The sequence below is a fragment of the Pteropus vampyrus genome, unplaced genomic scaffold, assembly GCF_000151845.1.
Source record: "Pteropus vampyrus isolate Shadow unplaced genomic scaffold, Pvam_2.0 Scaffold36, whole genome shotgun sequence".
NCBI classification, from domain to species: Eukaryota; Metazoa; Chordata; class Mammalia; order Chiroptera; family Pteropodidae; genus Pteropus; species Pteropus vampyrus.
The window spans coordinates 10153533-10171802 of record NW_011888817.1 but is presented as its reverse complement, the minus strand read 5'-3'; the positions used below and the strand labels follow the sequence as shown (position 1 = coordinate 10171802).

General features: G+C 44.1%; 1 protein-coding gene across 1 annotated transcript in view; it reads left to right on the top strand.

The window, feature by feature from the left end:
• CSMD2 (CUB and Sushi multiple domains 2) overlaps positions 1-18270 on the top strand; it is a gene marked incomplete at its 5' end in the record, with an annotated part of 295495 nt that overhangs the window by 149307 nt on the left and 127918 nt on the right. The window contains one exon of the mRNA XM_023529432.1: positions 13797-13999. Within this exon, the coding sequence (XP_023385200.1) occupies positions 13797-13999 (203 nt within the window). The remainder of the gene's footprint in view (positions 1-13796; positions 14000-18270) is intronic.

Here is an 18270-nt window from a genome sequence, read left to right as displayed (position 1 = left end):
CAACGTTCTGAATCAGTTAAATTGTCCCCATTTTATAGATGAGCTCATTGAGGCCCAGAAAGGGTGAATGTTGTTCCGCACTTACTCAGTGAGGTGGCGTTCAATGCCGTCCTGTCTAGCTCCAGTCTCTTCTCTTCCCTGCCTGCCATTCTGACCCTGGTTTAGTTCCATTCAACTGAACATTCACTGAACACCTTCCCTGTGCCAAACTGTATATGCTGTGCAGTGGGAAACACGCAGATCAGCCTGAGATCAGTCCTTGCCTTCCAAGGGCTCGCATGCTCGTGGGGAAATAGTCAGACAGGGACTCTGAGACAAGCGAAAGTCAGCTCAGTAACAGAGAAGAGAGAGATGTTGTGCCTGGACGTGTAGAGGCCAATGATCCAATTGAGAAGCAGTGCAGTGGAGGCCTGAACACAGGGGAGAGACAGGGCCTCACCACAAGAGTGCTCACTTGATGTGGCGGGGGCCTGCGTCGGGGGAGATAAGGTTTCGTGGGTAAGGAGGGGTCTCTGCAGGACCCTGAGTGCGGAAATGAGAACTCTGACTGGATTTCTCACGATAACGAGGAGCCATTGGAATAGTTAGAAGACAGTAATGACATTCAGCTCAATTAAAAATCCTAGAGCATTTACTCAGTGCCAGGCTTTCTGCCAGGCACTGAGCACATAAATATAAATAAGGAACAGTCTTTTCCCTTGAAGGCCTCCGTCTTATAGATAGACATTTCAACAGTTAGGAGTAGAAATAGAAAAACTGACTAAAGCAGGCTTTAACAGATGGAGGTTCGCTTTTCTCCTGGAACAAGCCCCCGAAGGTCCCATCCAGACCTGTGCTCTGGATGCCATCACCTTTCTTCTTGCTCTGCCATCCCGAGGCTTTCATCCTCATGGTTACCTAGTCAGCTGCTACAGCTCCAGGCATTATGTCTGTGTTCCAGTTTAAAAGGAGAGGGAGGTGGAAAGGGCACAGCTTTCTTCTTGTGAGCGTTTGCCTATTTATTCGGGAAGAACCGCTATCCTTAGAGACATCATCCTACATCTCATTAGTCGGAACTTGCCATGCCTGGCTGAGGGAAAGTTGGAAATCAATTTTGTTTTGCTTTTACAATTTCAATAGTGGAGACAGACGAGAGATTTAGAAATGGAGCACAGATAAGCCAACCTACAGTGTTTGCTATAGATTCTAATATAATGTGATAAGTGCTATAGTAGATGTATGTTCAAAACAATAGAAAAGCATTTGCAAGGACAGCTCATAATTCCAGGTGACAGTTGGGGGCAGGGTGTTACAGAGAGGAAGTACTATTCTAGCTCCACTTTAAAAAACAGCCGTAGTTCACCATGCAGGATGGAGGTAAAGACCCTCCAGGCATGTGAAAGAGGGGGCGGTGCGAATGTACATAGCTAACTCTAGAAGACCTGTTGTCAGGTGTGACATGACGATATCTCCATTTCAGGAAGATCGGTGGCAGCAATGCAGAGGATAAATTGGCTGGGAAACCAGAGAAAGGGTCTAGTATAACTATTTGAGGGGTCCTGGTTACATTCTGAATAACTGAGTTTTGTTTCTTGAGTACAAATTTGGTCGAGGTTGAGATCTATATGTGTCTGACTACACGGAGGGAAAGGAAGGAAGGGAGAAGAGATGGCCCTTAGCAGGTGTGCTTGCCCTGAAGAGATCTGAGGCCCATGAAGGATGGAGAACTTATCGTTCCTAGAAGCTTTGATTTCTGCTCCTAATGCTCATTTAGTCATAAAGCTCATATTTGCTAATAATCCTCGTTGCTTGATTTTTAACTGTAAGGATGCTTCCTAATGACTAATGCAGAGGGCAACCTGGAAACTCCATTCTTGGCTGTTGGCCACAAAGCAGTAGGATTAGCAAGAGAGGGGTGGGGGCTCGCTTTTGATTAACCAGAACCCCTGCCCAGTGGAGCTTGTCTTCCTGGGAGGATGCTGGACTAGACAAAACATCTGGCTGTGCCCGAAGCCCAGATTCCCCCTCTGCAGTTTCATATCAGTCCTAGGGCAGCAGTCTCCCCGCTGTGATCAGTGTTGCTTCCCTTTAAACCAGCGAGTGGGCAGCTGGCCCAGAGGAGGCAGAAGACACCAGAAGTGAAGCTTCTGTTCACAGCTCTTGCCAGGAATCGTGGCCGCAGGTTTAGCATTTTCCAGAAGGTTTATTTTCGAGCAGTGACAGTAAGTTAAACCTTAAACAGAGAAGGTCCATGTACTTGCACTGCAAGAGCTGACCTCCTGAAGGAACTAAACAGATAAGCCTACACACAGTGGGGTACTCCTTTGTCAGGTTTAAGGTTTCAACAATTAGGGAATAGTCAAAAAGAGCTCAAAAGTTTTTTGAAAGAGGATGTGGGTAACCTGGTAGGTATAAATGTAAGTTTAAGAATAGTGGTGCTCTCTGGCAATTTCATTTTTCATGGATGACCTCTAGAAAAGAAACACAACCTACTTCAAATTATCCAGTAATAATAATCCAGCTGAGCTACACTGGATAGGTACATTGGCCATACATCAACTTGACTGTCACTTTACAATCCCAGAGATGGATGCCAACATCTCTTAGGAGAAAATAAACAGTTCAACCAAAGAAATGCAGGCCTTGTTGGCTGGCCACACTGGACCTGGATAGATCTTTCTCTTTCAAAAGATAAGTAAAGAAATAAGCAGAAAATAAAATAAACTTGTGATGGCACTTAAAACTTAACATTCTCAAAAAAGAGGACCATTTCCCTAAAGAAATAGGAACATATTTTCCAAAAAGATTTTTGTCTACAATAGACGAAAGAAAATTTAAATAGGTATATAGATAATATTCTCATTTAAATATACAAAATAAGGATGATAAGGAAGAGAAGATGATAGGAAGACAGACACAGAAATTGGAATGACGCAGCCACAAGCCAAGGAATGCCAATAGCCACCAGAAGTCGGAAGAGGCAAAGAACAGATTCTCCTCTAGAGATGACGGAGGGGGCGTGGCTCTGCCGACACCTCGATTTCAGTGTAACCATACTGATTTCAGACATCTGGCCTCCAGAACTTTGACGGAATAAATGTCTGTTGTTTCAAGTCACCAAGTTTGCAGTACTCTGTTACAGCAGCCACAGGAAACTGAAACAGATGTATAATTTTTAGCCTACCGAGATGTTTAGGAAAAACTATACTATGAATGATGACCATGAAAGACATTTAATTTGAGTCTATAGTCTCTGATTATATTGTCAGTGGTTTGATAATGGGAGAAGTCATAGGGGAAAGCAAAATCTTTTTAGGTTTTCTGTCTTAACATGATGGAGAGTGAAATGACATATTGTTTTTCTTAAATCTGATAATTAAAGAAATGCAAGTTTGGAGGTATTTTTTCAAACACGTTTAAAGATGCTTAAAGTAGAATTAAAAGCAAAATGTATACTTTACAAATCACTGAAGAAACTGTGAAAATTAAAAAATATTATAAAAAGGAAAAGGAAATAGCAAGAAAATATAATAAACAAAAAGCATAAAACAGAATGATGGAAATAAGCTTGTATTCGCAGTAATGGCTACCTGATGCAACAAATAACCTCTGGACCTCAGGGCTTTCACATGGTAAAGGTTAATTTTTCACTTCACAGTCCAGTGCCAATCTGCAGCATGGCAGAGCCCTGGGTATGTGTGGGTGGGGCTTCCTCTTCCACCAAGTAATTCAAGGCTCCATGCTCCTTCCAGGCGAGAACCGCATAGTCCTCCAGGGCTTCCTCACATCTGGCCAGCTGAGGGGGGAAGAGACAAAGCACGAGGTCATGGAACAATGTTTTTTAAGAGTCAGGCCTTTCTCCCACATCCCACTGATCAGGACACATTTCACAGCTCACCTAATTCTAAAGGAGTTCGAGCCCAGAAGGAAAAGGAAACAAGAGTCTGTGAACACAGAGCATCATCACTGCCACCAAGAACAAACATATCAGCTCTGATAACATGTGTAATTCGCTTTTGTCCGGCCACCCCACCAGATGAGGTAAAGGGAACGGGAGTAGACGAGGCAGGAGAGAGAGGCCAGGGTTACGGGAGCTCGGGATGTTCAGGGAAGTGGGAACGTCCATGGACACAGGGTCCAGAGCTGTCATCTGAGACCTGGTTGAAGGATCAGCAAAGAACCAAGGTTAAGTGGGGGAGCAGAATGCAAGACCCAGATGCTGAGCAAAAGGTCTGCAAAAGGAGTGGGCAGAGCGATGTGTAGGGCAGCCCAGAGGGAGACCCCAGGATGATGGCTACAGGAAAAGGAAGCCTATTGTTACATGTGGAGTGATTATTGACCCACCTGGGGGCAGGGAGGGAGCTAGAAGGTGCCATGAGCTAGCGCCCACGAGTTAAACTTCAGTATTGCAAGGAAAAGATTCTCAGGTTAAGTAAAGAAAAAAGTGCTGCTAAAAAGAAATAAAATACTAAAAATAAAAATTGGGTACAACGGAATAGCATGAGTACATACATGAAAAGCATGGATCACAATATTGCTTTTGTATATAAAAGTAAAATTCAAGGTAAAAAAAAAAAATTCAGTGGGACAGAAGGAGTTATTTCATGTGATAAAATGCATAGTCCATAATAATGCTAACAGTCGTGAATCTTCGTGTACCAAATAACCTAACAGGAAAACATTAAGCAAAATCCACTGGAAATACAAGGAAAAATTGACAGTTGTAGAGACTTTAACACATCTCCCTTAGTCAAGTAAAAATAAATAGAATAAAAATGGAATTTGTTTTAGGTGATTTTACCATTCATTGATTTTATACTATGTCTCAGGATCAGTGCTAGGTACTTCATATGTGATTTCATTTACAATAATCCTCTTAGTAACACGCTGGATAGATAGTGTTACTGCCATTTTATCGAGGAGTAAACTGAAGTTCTGTAAGGTCCTCTAATTAGCTCTCACAGAACCAGTATTTGAACCAAGGTCTTTGCCTCCACAGCTGCTTTTCCCACTTTTCTATATAGCCTCTTCAGTAAGCAGAGCCTTTCATTTTATAGAAAACATTTCTTCCGAGAAGGACAAAGATCCATCTGCCTCTCACAGAATCCCTGACACCTTCAGGGCAGGTTCTGGCTAATGATAGGCAGTCACAGAGTTTTCATTTACAGAGTGATGATGAAGAGAAAGCAATTAGTCCAAGGTCACCCAGCAAGTTATAGTGAAACACAAGGCAGTTGCCTAAATCTTGCGTTTGTGCCCTGCCCCGACCTCCCAGACTGTCAGTCACCACAGCTTCTTCAATGACCTACAGCCCAGGTTCATTCTTCCACCTATGAAAATAACAAAAGAATCTTTTTTTTCTATTGAATACCAGCTGGCCCCAGGAAAGAAGAGCCTCTAATTTTGCTCTAGACACCAACGCTTGCTTTGGTCTTTGGTCTGTCTTCTCAGTTTTTGTTCTTTGGATGGCACGATGCTTTAATGATTATTGTCTGCTACTACGATCATGGTTTAATTGTTGGTTTGCAGCTCCATGGCTCAGAGGAGGGAATTTTATAAAACAAGGATTATTTTCTTATTGTCATTTCCAGTGTCACTAAGAATAATTTAAGCTACATTCTCATTTGGGGGCAGGAGTGATTTCTGACCCTCTGCCCCCTGCAGCAGCTGTTCGTTCACATGCCATTTTCCCCCCATGTAAAGATCCGCCGCGATGACTCACATCAGTGCAGTGTTCGCTGTGTTCATGCAGTGGTGACAGTCGCTTGGGAGCACCCCAGGCCCTTCCGTATCCTGAGGCCCAGTCAGAATGCAAGGGAAATCAACGTGGCAAGATGCTGCGGATTTTTTACTTTTCTCCTTGTTTTTGTATATCTTTCTCATGTTCATTGGATACAGATGAACCACGTGTAAGCAATCAAGTGGGCCATCTCCACAAAACGCTCAGTGTGTGAAAGTTTCTTTCGGCCCAAGAGAGCTGAGGACTAGAACCCCAGAAGCAAGTTTTGCCTGTGGACAGCACTTGAAAGGTGCAGGCAGCTGCAATGAGAATCTGATGCTCTCCGCGCTTTTTAGATTTAGACTCTGGTAGAGCATCTCTTCCTGTCCTTGGAGCTGAGTGTCGTGAAGCTTACCAGCCTTGCCAGCAAAGCCCCGGGAAGTCTCAGTTGTCGACTGGAGGGAAGAGATAAGGGAGCAAGGGCCAGGTGGGGGGTGCCCTCCCCGGGGACCTGCTGTTGGAAAATCGTGGTGAAACACCGTGAAGAAAAGGGTGTGTGGAAATAAATCCTGGAACAAAGACAGCCCCACAATGCAGGGTGCCCTGCGATTGAAGCAGGTGGCGGCCAGCCGTGAAATGAAGACCCAGCCCCAGAAAGAGCAAGTAGAAGTTCATGGAGATCCCCAGGGGAATGGGTGCAAGAACCAAAGCCCAATGGGGCTAATTGGCTGAGCTGGCATGTGTGGTCATCATGAGTGCCCAGGTTATACCCTAGGCAAACCAGATGCCAGACTTAGGACACTGAGACCCGTGTAAGCCATCTCCTTTGGTGGGAACAGAGCCCCCGCTCCTTGTCCCCAGCCCTGCCCCCAGCACCCAAGAAACTGCTCTCGCTGGAATCACCGTGCTCCCTGCCTTCTCCACAGCTTGGACGTCATGCCATTCCCTGAGGTCCTCTGCTCTTGACTTCTAGGGCTGCCCCTTTTTCTGGTTTTCCTTCTGCTTCTCAACTCCTCACTCTTAAACGTCATGAGCTTCTCTTCCTGCTCATCTTCAGCGTTGTGGTTCTCCAAGGCTCCCTTCTCTGTCTGCGGCTCACACTTCATACTCATTGGGTGGGCTCGTCCAAGCCTGTGGCTTCAGGTCTCACCCACCTGCGCCCATGCTCCTGTGCTCCTGAAGAGCTTGTGGTCTCCTGGGGACGCACAGCCTCTTTTCCCAGCATTCCCTTTTCTTCTCACATTCCTCGCCCTTTCCCCGTCTTCATCTGGACACATTCTGTTCATCTCTCAGGACTCAGCTCAGTTGTTCCCTCCTCCAGGGGGCTTTGCCCCGCCCCTCTGCCTGAGGTAGGGACCTTTCTCTGTGCATACTTTTACTCTAGTACCTACCGCCCCTCTTTAGGGGCAGAAACATTCCACATTCCCATCGGTATCACCAGTACTTGGCTTGCTGTCTGTATCTAGTACCTACTCTCTCCTGATTCAACGTATGAATATCAGTATCCGTATCGGCTCAGAACCTACAGGGTTGGGGTTACAGAGTGTGGGACCATGGTTGCAGCACCCCCATGTCTCTGAGTTTAGACCAGGCAGCTAGCTCTGGCCCAGGGTCCGTGCAGCTAAGTCCTATCTCTTTGGTCGAGATAGAACACCAGAGATACAGTTTGTAAGACCCAAGGGGCTGGATATGGGCAGTAAAGAGAGATGTCAGAACCTATCTATACCTCTGTATATGCTGGTCCTTCTCTTGCAATCTTCCCCTCTCTCAATTTCTCCATATTTTTCTTTTTTTTCTTCAAAACTGCCACAAAGACACCTTCTCCGTGAAGTTTTCCTTGCCCCTCTCAATCAGAAGTACTGAGCAATACACAGCTTCTATGACGAGAGCACAGTCATTTCTTAAAGCAACAGAATCTAATAAAAAACTAGTAAGAGTCAGGGAATCCCTTATTCCCTCACTGAGGCCTTTCGTAACAGAGAGACACGGTTTGAATACTGCCTCTGAGCCTTACTAGCTGTTGACCCCACCCTGACTCCCCAGAGGATTACCTATGATAACCTCTGGGAACCTCGGTTCCCGCATTAGCAAGATGGGAAAATAGACCAATTGCAGGGACTTTGTAAGGATATTAGACAATATACATAAAGTACTTGGCACACAGATTTAGTTCTCTTCCTCCTCCAGTTATTTCAATAGCACTTGATTCATCCCACTCTTTTAGTACCTACTGCACATATTATTATGTTTGGTGTGTCTCTTTCAATAAGCTGCGGCAGCCTCCAGGGCAAAGACAGAGCCTCATCACAGAGCTTGGTGCACAACACACGTCAGTTCTTTTCTCTGGCCCGGGTTGTGTCTGTGGCCCAAAGAAACAAACACACATATGAACAAGGCATCAGTGTGTAGGAACACCTTGCCGTGGATGGTGGGGGCGGAGTCCTCAAACTGTTTTCAGTATTTCAAAAGCCAAAAGAAGACCAGGTGTTCACCTGTATGTAGGAGGGCTGCTCAGACGAACCTAAATGACTGTCTGGGCCCAGAATTATCCCTGTCGATCAGAACCTCCAATGAGCATTTGATAGACTTTGATTTCTACAAGATGAGAAAAGCCTTCAGAAAGAGTCTTCAGAAATGTGGTTGGTTTGGCAGAGCAAGTCTTCACCGGCCATCATCAAGGATTTATAACAAAAGGGGTCACTCGACTCCCACCGCCGCCCAGCTAACTTCCATTCTTGCCCTTGCCAATCTGTTCTTATCTGGGCAGCAGGAGTGATCTTAAAATGTAAATAGGCTCCTGTCAGGCCTCAGCTTTAAATCCTTTAATGACTTACTTCCCTTGGCCTGTACAATGAAGTCCAAACTTTTCCCCAACCCACAGGGCCTCACCTGACTCGACCGCTGCTTGCCCTCTCTTGGCCCATTGACAGCCTCGGTGGCCTTTCCCTGGCTCCAATGCTCCAGGAAGTTTCCCTTTTGGAACCTCTGCACACCCTGCCCTTTGCACACAGGAAGCTTCCTCCTACCTCTTATCCTGCCCTGCTCTTCATGTGACCAGCTCCTTTTGAGCCCTGTCATCTTGCTTAAATGTCACCTCCCTGGAGAGGTCTTCCCCAGCCACTCTAACTAAAGCAGTTACTCCACCTCAGCACTCTGCTTCTTTCACTGCCTTTGCCGCAGCTGATAATCTCTTAATGGATGTGTGTCCACGGGAGTATGGCCCATCTCCACGAACAACTGGAAAATGACGCCCTGTCTGTCATCTTCACCATTATCTCCCAGCACCCAGCACATAGGAGGTGTTTAAATCAATGAATGCAGTAAGAAGTCTGGAAGTTGTGAAAAGAGAGAAATGAAGACTAAGTAGAAAGGAAAGAAAATATATTTATAAATAAACGGCCACGGTGTGCAGGGCGCTTTCACATGATCACATTATCTATCCCTCGGGTTACCAAGCTACATTGTTTCTTCACGCAAAGGACCTCAGGCTCCCTGCTCTCACCTCCGCCTGCCACTTTTCTCGACCTTGTCAATGCCAAGCCTTTGACTTTGTCTGATTATCAGATCAGCTAAGCTAAATGCAATGGACTGGCATTCCTAATTCATGGTCTTGAATATCAGCCCTTTACCCTTGTATAAGATGCACATATAAGCACTCAGTTACTGATGGGGCCTCTCCAGCGTGTGCCTGGCCCTTGGCCACAGCCTGTTCCTTCTAGATATGTGGGCAGCATTATCAGGGGAAAGAAGGGAAACGCTAAAGTCTGACCTGGGCTGTAATTATGTAATGTAATTCTGGCTTGCTTGCCAACCAGCCCTGACCTTGGGCAAGTTATTTAACCTCAGTATTCTCATTTTTAAAGATGGAAACAATGTTACCTACAAAATAAAGATGTTTTGAGGCCTAAATGGGATAATGTGAAAGTGCCTCATACACAGAGGTTACTTCATAAACATGCTTTTTCATTTCCATTTAGTCGTCATAGTCTCTCTTTCCACAACTTCCTATCAGGCTGGTCCTCCTGGGATTTCATTCATTCATGCATCAATTCTCTCACTCGTTCATTCCATTATTCACCCTCAGGGACTACAGTCGGTATCCAACGGGAAGAGGATAAAACCCAAACTCCTCTGGCTAATTCTGAGACCCTCGACATCTTCCCCCTCTCAGTCCACCTCTGTTCTCTCTGACATCCCGCCACACCTGAACTCCAGTGTGGGGAGTCACCTTTCCTTCCAGGCCCCTTCACCTCCCGTCTGCCTCCAGGTCTCGTCTTACCTTATTAGATCCAAAGAAGACACACTCCTTTTTCACGCCACCCAAACTTCAAGTCTCATTTCCTTCTTCCTGCCCTGACAAGTGCGGCCCACACGAACCTCTCTTTCCTGCGTGCATGGCAGCAGCACCGCACAGCTTTCCACTTGGTCTGCTCCTATGGTGGGCTGCTGATTTCACAGTGCACGAGTAACGAGGAGAGAGCAGAGAAGGAAGGGGGTCACTTGGCACAGCAGTGAGCACTCCTGCTTGCTCTGCTCCCTGGGGAGCTCCTTCTACCCCGAGTGGGGCCCCAGTCTGCCAATCTGTTCCCTGTAAACTCCTTGAAGAGAAGCCCATCTGTCTCCACTCTGTCCTAAGCCCTCAGAGGGGAGGTCTGTCAGGGGAACTAGAACACAGCCATTGAAGAAACCCACACAGCTCCTGGTACTAAGGCATCTCTACCTATATCTATAACAGGGTCCACCCAGGAAGTAAACAGAGCCTTTCAATAGCCAAAATATGGAAGAGACCACTTTAGATACGTGTTGGGACAACGGGGTGTCTATTTGGAAAAATGATAAACCTATAAACCTCCAAACACGCCATTGAGATTCCATTGTGGCTTAGCAAATGGGCGAGACTTTAATATTGAACACATTTACATCATTGTAATAGCTGATGTTGTCAAGATGAAGTTTAGGAAAGAGAAGAGTCACATTAATACTGTTTAATGGGAATGTAAATTGATACAATCACAAGAGAATAATTTATCAACATGTTAAAAATGTATACCCATTCCTCCCCCCCAAAAAAGTATTTCTACAAGTTAACTGAAATATTAGCAGAAACGTGCAAAGGTACATAAAGATGGGAATGTCCCTTGCAGACTTATGTAAAATATAACAATAGTGAAAAATAACAATGTCCATTTCAGAAAAAAAAAGTATGTGTTCATAATATAGTATTAAGTGAAGAAAGAAAGTTATAAAAACTACGTAAAATATGGTTCCATTTGGGAGAGGAAATGTGTGTGCACATTGAGTAAAAGCCTGGAAGGATATGAACCAAAACTAATATCAAGTGAAAAGCTCTGGAAAGAAGATTGGTTTGTGTGAGAGAGACTTTTTAAATATTCAATACGTCTGTATTGTTTGCCTTGAAGTACATCTTATTTTTATAATTTAAAAAAGATATTTTTGAAAGGAAGTAGTGATGAATGGATTAGAGCCTGGAACAGAAAAAAGGACATCGGTGGGAAAACTGGAGAAATCTGAATAAAGTCTGGAGCTGAGTACCTCGTAATGCACCAACGTTGCTTTCTTGGTTGTGACAGATGCACCAAGGTGGTGAAGGGGCTGTGAGAACTCCCTGTGTTATCCTTGCAACTTCTCCCTAAGTCTAAAATTATTCCAAAATTCAAATCGATTAGAAGAAAAAGAGAGAGTTATACAGGCTCATACCCAAGGCAGCCTGGGCAGCTGGAACCATTTCGTTGAGGAAGAATTCGGGTTCCTACTGGTGTCTGTCTGTGGCCAGTGAGCGCCTCTTTCATGGGGACCCCTGCCTGGCCGCCTCAGGTCGGCAGGGATTATCTAAGGCAAGCCCGTGTTTAACTCATATCCTGAGTTCCGCTCTGAGGAAATGAAGGTGTAGGCTCACCCTTCTCCCCACCGCAGCGAGGCCAACTTCTCAGAGACCCCGCAGCAACCCCTGCCCTTTAGCCCCTACTCCTTTTTTTTTTTTTTTTGAGACATTTTTTTTAGAGCAGATTTAGATTCACAGCAAAATTGAGAGGAAGGCACAGAGATTTCTCGGATAGCCAGCCCCTGCCCCACACAGGCACAGCCTCCAGCATGATCAGTGTCCCCAACCAGAGTGGTACATTTATTACAATTGGTGAACTTACATTGACACATCATGATTACCCAAAGTACACAGTTTTCATTAGGGTTCGTTCGATGTACATACATCCTAGAGGTTTGAACAAATGTATGACAGCATGCATTCACCATTATAGTGTCATAAGAGTATTTCCGCCTCTCTGAAAATCCTTGGTGCTCCACCTATTCATCCTGCCCACTCAGTCCCTGCAACCACTGATCTTTTTACGATCTCCATAGTTTTGCCTGTTTCAGAATGTCATATAGTTGGAATCATACAACATTAGACTTTTGAGAACGCCTTCTTTCACCTGGTAATATGCATTTAAGTTTCCTCCATGTCTGTTCATAGCTTGATAACTCATTTCTTTTTAGTGCTGAATAATATTCATTTTTTTTTTTTAGATGTACCACAGTTTGAATAGTCATTCATTCACTTACTAGAGGATATTTTGGTTGTGTCCTTGTTTTGGCAATTATGAATAAAACAAACATTCGTGTGCAAGTTTTTGTGGGAACTTAGTTTTCAGTTCATTTGGATAAATACCAAGAAGTATGATTACTGGGTCATATGGTAAGAGTATTTAGTTTTATAAGAAACTACCATCTGTCTTCCAAAGTGGCTGTACCATTTTGCATTCCCACCAGCAGAGAGTGAGTGTCCTTGCTGCTCCACATCCTCGTCAGCATTTGGAGTTGTCAGTGTTTCAGATTTCGGCCTTTTTAATAGGTGTGTAATGGTATCTCATTGCTGTTTTAGAAGCACCTTTTCATATACTCATTTGCTATTTGTGTATCTTCTTTGGTGATGTGTCTGGTAAGGTATTTAACCCATTTTTTAATCAGGTTGTTTGTTTTCTTATTGTTGAGTTCTAAGAATTATTTGTGTATTTTGGATAATAGTTCTTTATCAGATGTGTCTTTGGCAAATATTTTTCCAAGTCTGTGGCTTGTCTGCTCATTCCTTTGTCATTGTCTTTTGCAGAGCAGAAATGTTTAATATTAATGACTTCCAGCTTATCAGTCGTTTTTCATAGACCCTGTCTTTGGTGTATCTAATAAGTTATACCATACCCAAAGTCATCTAGGTTTTCCTTCCGAGAGTTTTCATTTTATGTTTACATTTAGGTATGTGATTCATTTTAGTTAATTTTCGTGAAGGGTGTAAGGTCTGTCTAGATTCATATTTTTGCATGTGGATGTCCAGTTCCAGCACCGTTTGTTGAAGGGACTGTCTTTGCTGCATTGTGTTGCCTTTGCTCCTCTGTCAAAGATCAGCTGACTGTATTTATGAGGGTCTATTTCTGTGCTCTCTGTTCTCTTCCATTGACCTATTGTCTATTCTTCACCAATGCCACACAGTCTTGATGGCTGTAGCTTTATTTTAAGTTTGACTTCAGGTAGTGTTAGTCTCCTGACTTTTTTCTTCTTCAATATTATGTTGGCTATTATGGATCTTTTACCTCTCCTTATAAACTTTAGAATCAGTTTGTCAATATCTGCAAAATAACTTGCTGGAATTTTGATTATTTGGCTTTTTTACCTAGATTTTGATTATCTGGAATTTTGATTATTTGGCTTTTTTACCTAGGTTAGGGTCTAACCTAGACCCTACCTTCTCCCATTGGGGACCCAACATCCGCTTTCCATTCTAGAATGGCATGGATTTGGACACAGGAGTGAGGTCTGGGGCTGTGTAGAGTTAAAGAGGCAAGTGGGATTTGACAGTGGCAACACGAAGCTCGTAATAACAAAAAGGATGCACAAAATCTACACCCCTCACCCTTGTTGCCATTGCTAGTGACCTCAATGGGAGGAGCAGACTGGATGGGAATTATGAGGATGCTGCCAGACACTACTTTCTGCAAGTCTTTCTTAGGTTTATGAATTCCCTGATCAGAAGGCCTTGGAAAGAAGGGGCCGAGCCCCATGTGACTGCCTGCCTCCTCTCTCTGTTCAGGCTCCACTTCCTGGTGTTTGACACAGAGGAGGTCCATGACGTGCTGCGCATCTGGGATGGGCCCGTGGAGAGTGGGGTTCTGCTGAAGGAACTCAGCGGCCCGGTGCTGCCCAAGGACCTGCACAGCACCTTCAACTCGGTCATTCTGCAGTTCAGCACCGACTTCTTCACCAGCAAGCAGGGGTTTGCCGTTCAGTTCTCAGGTCTGTGCTTGTCCTCTCTGTTTGTCCTGCTGCATGACGCCAGCCTCCCTTCCTCCTTCTTCAAGTCCCTCTTTCCCCCCCACCTCTCCAGTTGTGTAAAGACATTTATTGAACATCTGCCGTGTGCGTGGTACATGGTAAATGCTTGTTTAGATATCATGCTGCTCTTACTTGGTGTGGGGGAAAGACAGGCAGGTTAATACACACTTATGTACAAATTGATAAGTATCTGGAAGGCGAAATATAAACTATGATGCTCACCTTGGAGCCTCCAGGAAGATGTTCCAGGAAAGATGATGCCCCAGCTCAGACCTGAAGGCAAGTAGAGATTACAGGAGAAAAGATGGTGTTTCAAGAAGGAAGTAGTCAACTATGACATGGGGTTGGCATTACCACTGAGTTGGACTTTGGAGCATTTTATGGACGCCTATTAGATGAAAAAGAGAGAAAAGGGCATCGTAGGGGCAAAGAGCACATGAACAAGTGCAGAGGCAGGATAACAGGTTCAGAAGTGGAGGGTTGTCCACTGGGGCTGAAACATGGGGAGCGTGGAGGGAATCAGGGGAGCTACAAGTTGGCAGTGGTTTGGGATGTGGTTATGGAAAAACTGATCTGGCCTGACGCACAATCCGGTTCTTAATTTAGTAAAGGTCTGTTGGCCAAATGTGAGTAATCTAAAATCAATTAATTATGTACTGCAGTAGCTAATTATGGAGGAACATGACAAAGAGCCACCAAAAATGGGCAATGCTCAAACATTAAGTCCCAATATTAGATAATTTCTATGATTGGTCCTGCCTCTCCCTGTGATGCATAATCTCATCTCCTCTCAAGTGCCTCTTCCATCACTCATCTGCCTGCACAAGTGACTCTGCCTTGGTTTGTGCTTATGTTTATTATACAGCAGCTGTCTTCATTACCATCTCCTTACTCCACTGTCTGGGTGAGGCGGGTTTCCATGGTGATTCCGGAGCAAGCCATGGCTCTGCCTCCACAGTCTCACCTGGTTGGTGTATCAGCTAAGGATGGTCAGGTATATCTCCGGCACCAGTGAGGCTGTAATAGGGTTACAGACCCTACTTCTAGCTCTTTTATGACCCATCTTCTCCATATTGATGAACATTTAGCAGTATGTGGGGTAGATGAGAGTCTCCAGGATCAAGTTCATTTATACTCGTTAATTTGCCCACTTAACATTCATGCAGGCTTCCTGCCTAGTGAGGAATAGCTCCTTGCAAGGTTCATTGGGGGTCTTATTTGAAATCCTGGCACTCATTCACCCGTGGAGAGAGTCCCTGGGGACCACTGAGTAACACTGAACTTGTCTAAGATGAGGGTTCCAGAATGGGACAACAAGGGAGTCATTTTAGATAAGCATTTTCCGACATCTGTTCCCTGGGGTTCCATAGACCATTAATTGTATTGCAGATAAAGAAGTTTGCATGATCAAGTTAATGTTGGGAAGGTGCTTAGGTCGAGGCAGACCTAAAGAGGTTGTCTATAATTCGAGGCCTCTCAGAACTTTTTATCTCCTAATGCAGATACATTCAGAAAGTGTTGGTAGATCACAATTCCCAAACATATTGAGCCATGGATGACTTATTTCTAGGCCATCTCAAGAGACCAGCACTTCATGGAACAAACTTTGAAAATTGCTGGTATAAGCAATAGAAGGATCTCCCAGCAGTGAGGAGAGTAAAGAGATGACTTCGTTCACATTCTGGGGAAAGAAGTATTATGAATAATTAAACTAGACATTTATTTTCTCTGACCCTGCCCAAGCTGATGAGTATGGCTTTAAAAAAAAAAAAAAAAAGTAGCCCATAATTGTACTGAAAATTTCCCGCATGGATTTTTGCATTATTTTTCCTCCACTGTGTCCTCGGTGTTGCCACATGGGACAGAGTCCCTGGGCACTCTCATGAGCCGTGCCTTTGCCCAGCAGCTCCGGCTGCTTCCTCATGCATTGCCCAGCTCTTAGAAATACTATTGCTCCTTCAAGGTTCATCTCAGATGCCACTTCTTCCTAATAGCCCCATTCAGAATAAATTGCTATAGCTCGTGGCACCCCCAGCACTTTACTCCCATCTCTTCAGCACTTTATCAATTCCAGACACTCTGTTTGCTATTGGAGCTGGCCACCTTCCTGCCATGCCACAGAAAGCTCTTAGAGCATAGGGGCCACATTGTGCCAGTTGGCCTCCTCCACGGGGAATGCATGCAGCAGGTGCTCACTCACTGCTTACTGAACAATTGGGCTCATGGAGACGTGAACAAATAAATGGATGGTTTTCTCTAACACGAGGTTTTCCTTGGGCGAGCCACCCAAGAAAAGCATTGATTAGATCCACAGGGAAGGGAGTGGACTCCAGGAAGGCCGTGACAACCTGGCCTAGTGTTCTGGGTGTAACCGCGGTTCAGGAAAGGTCAACTTCCCTGTTGCTGTCATTGGTTAGCAAATACCAGGACTACACTAGGGAAGAGAGAATGGCTCACCCCATGTTAACTTTATAGTGTGTGTTTGACAGGGGATTGTACAGAAATGCCAGAGACGATTAGTGCAGGCTTGGCTTTATTAAGTAAACATAACTGTGCAACATTTAACATCCTGTCTGTACCACGTGGATCCAGCCTTTCCCCGGGGGCTTTGCCAAGCAGCTCAAATACAGGAGCATTAAAGAGAGAAAGCAAGAACAAATAAAGGTAAGGGAGAGCACCGAAGGAGAGGAAAGCATAATCACTGCCATCTATCGAGCAGGCACCACACTAAGCTCTCTACTACACTCTCTCTTATAATTTTCACAGAAACCATAAGGTTTAAGCACCATTATTAATTCATGTTGCAGATGTGGGCTCTGAAGCCCAAAGAAGTTTCTCCTACAAGGTCATCTAGTTAATAAGTAGCGGGGCCTGGATCAATACCCCTGTGTCTGGTTCCCAAATCCAGGCTCTTAATCACTGCGCTCTATTGCCTCCCATATAAATAATCTTTCTGAGTATGGTCCGAACAGTGAGCTATTTTTCTTCCAAGGAATAATTTACATGTGTACAGTGCACTGGAAAGCCAGAGATGAAAGCTAAGTCTGTTTTTAATTGGGAAGGAAGATTGATTCTTATTTGGCTTTATAAATAAATTCAGAAAGTGTCAGATGGTGATGATTTGTTCATTTATTTGTTCATTCGACAAATATTTACTGAGCACTACTGTGTGCTGGGTACTGTTCTAGGCCCTAGGGAAGCAAAACAGCCACGGTCTCTGTTCCCACAGAGATGCACAGTGATATACAATAGAGAGGCAAACAAATAAATTATCAAGATTATTACAGATTGTTCTATGAAAAGAACAAAACAGGATTATATGATAAAATTTATGGAAGAGGGTTAAAGGATGAGCCCAGAAGAAGGTGATCAAAGAGGCCTGTCTGAAGAGGTGGTACTAGAGCTGAAAACTGAATGACAAGATGGAGCTGGCATAAGAAGATCTACGACAGGGTCATTCTAGGCAGAAGGACCAGCACATACAAAGGCCCCGGGGGTAGGTGGGGAGAAGGCTGAGCTTGCCATGTTGGAAGAAGATTTTATAAATGTGGCTAGAGCATAGTGATAGCGAGTCATTGATGGTGTTAATGATCGAAACTGGATAAAAGCAAAGGGTAAAAAATAATCTCAAAAGAGGAGGGCTTTAGGTACTATATTCCAGTAATCAACAAACTTTCTCCTTAAAAAAGTAAGTATTTCAGGCTTTGTGGGCCATATAATTTTTGTCTTATTAACTGAACTCTGCCATCAAATCACAAAAGCAGCATAGACCATATGTAAACAAATGAGCATGCTTATGTTCCAATAAAGCTTAATTTGCAGCAATAGGCATAGAACCAGATTTGGCTGTGGGCATATTTTGTTGTATACTGTCTTAGGTGTTATTGAGTATAAGGTATTAGATACTATAACTCCAGACTTGTCTATACAATCCTAGGTCTTATAATTAGTGATATGAGTATGTACATTTCTCTAGGCTGTTGCTTCTCAAACTTTTCCACTGAAGTTCTCCTAATAGCAGAAGAGAGTGAATGCCTATTTTCAGATCTGGACTGTGCAAGACCCATAAAATCTCTTTGAGGCTTCGTGTTTTTGCTTAAGAAGAACTATTATGAATGTTACATTCTACTCCATAATAAATTCATTTATTTTAGTGTAAAAGTGATTTTTCCCAAAATTTTTAAGAAAAACTGACCCTCCAAGCAAATGAATATTATTGATCCTGTGGCCTC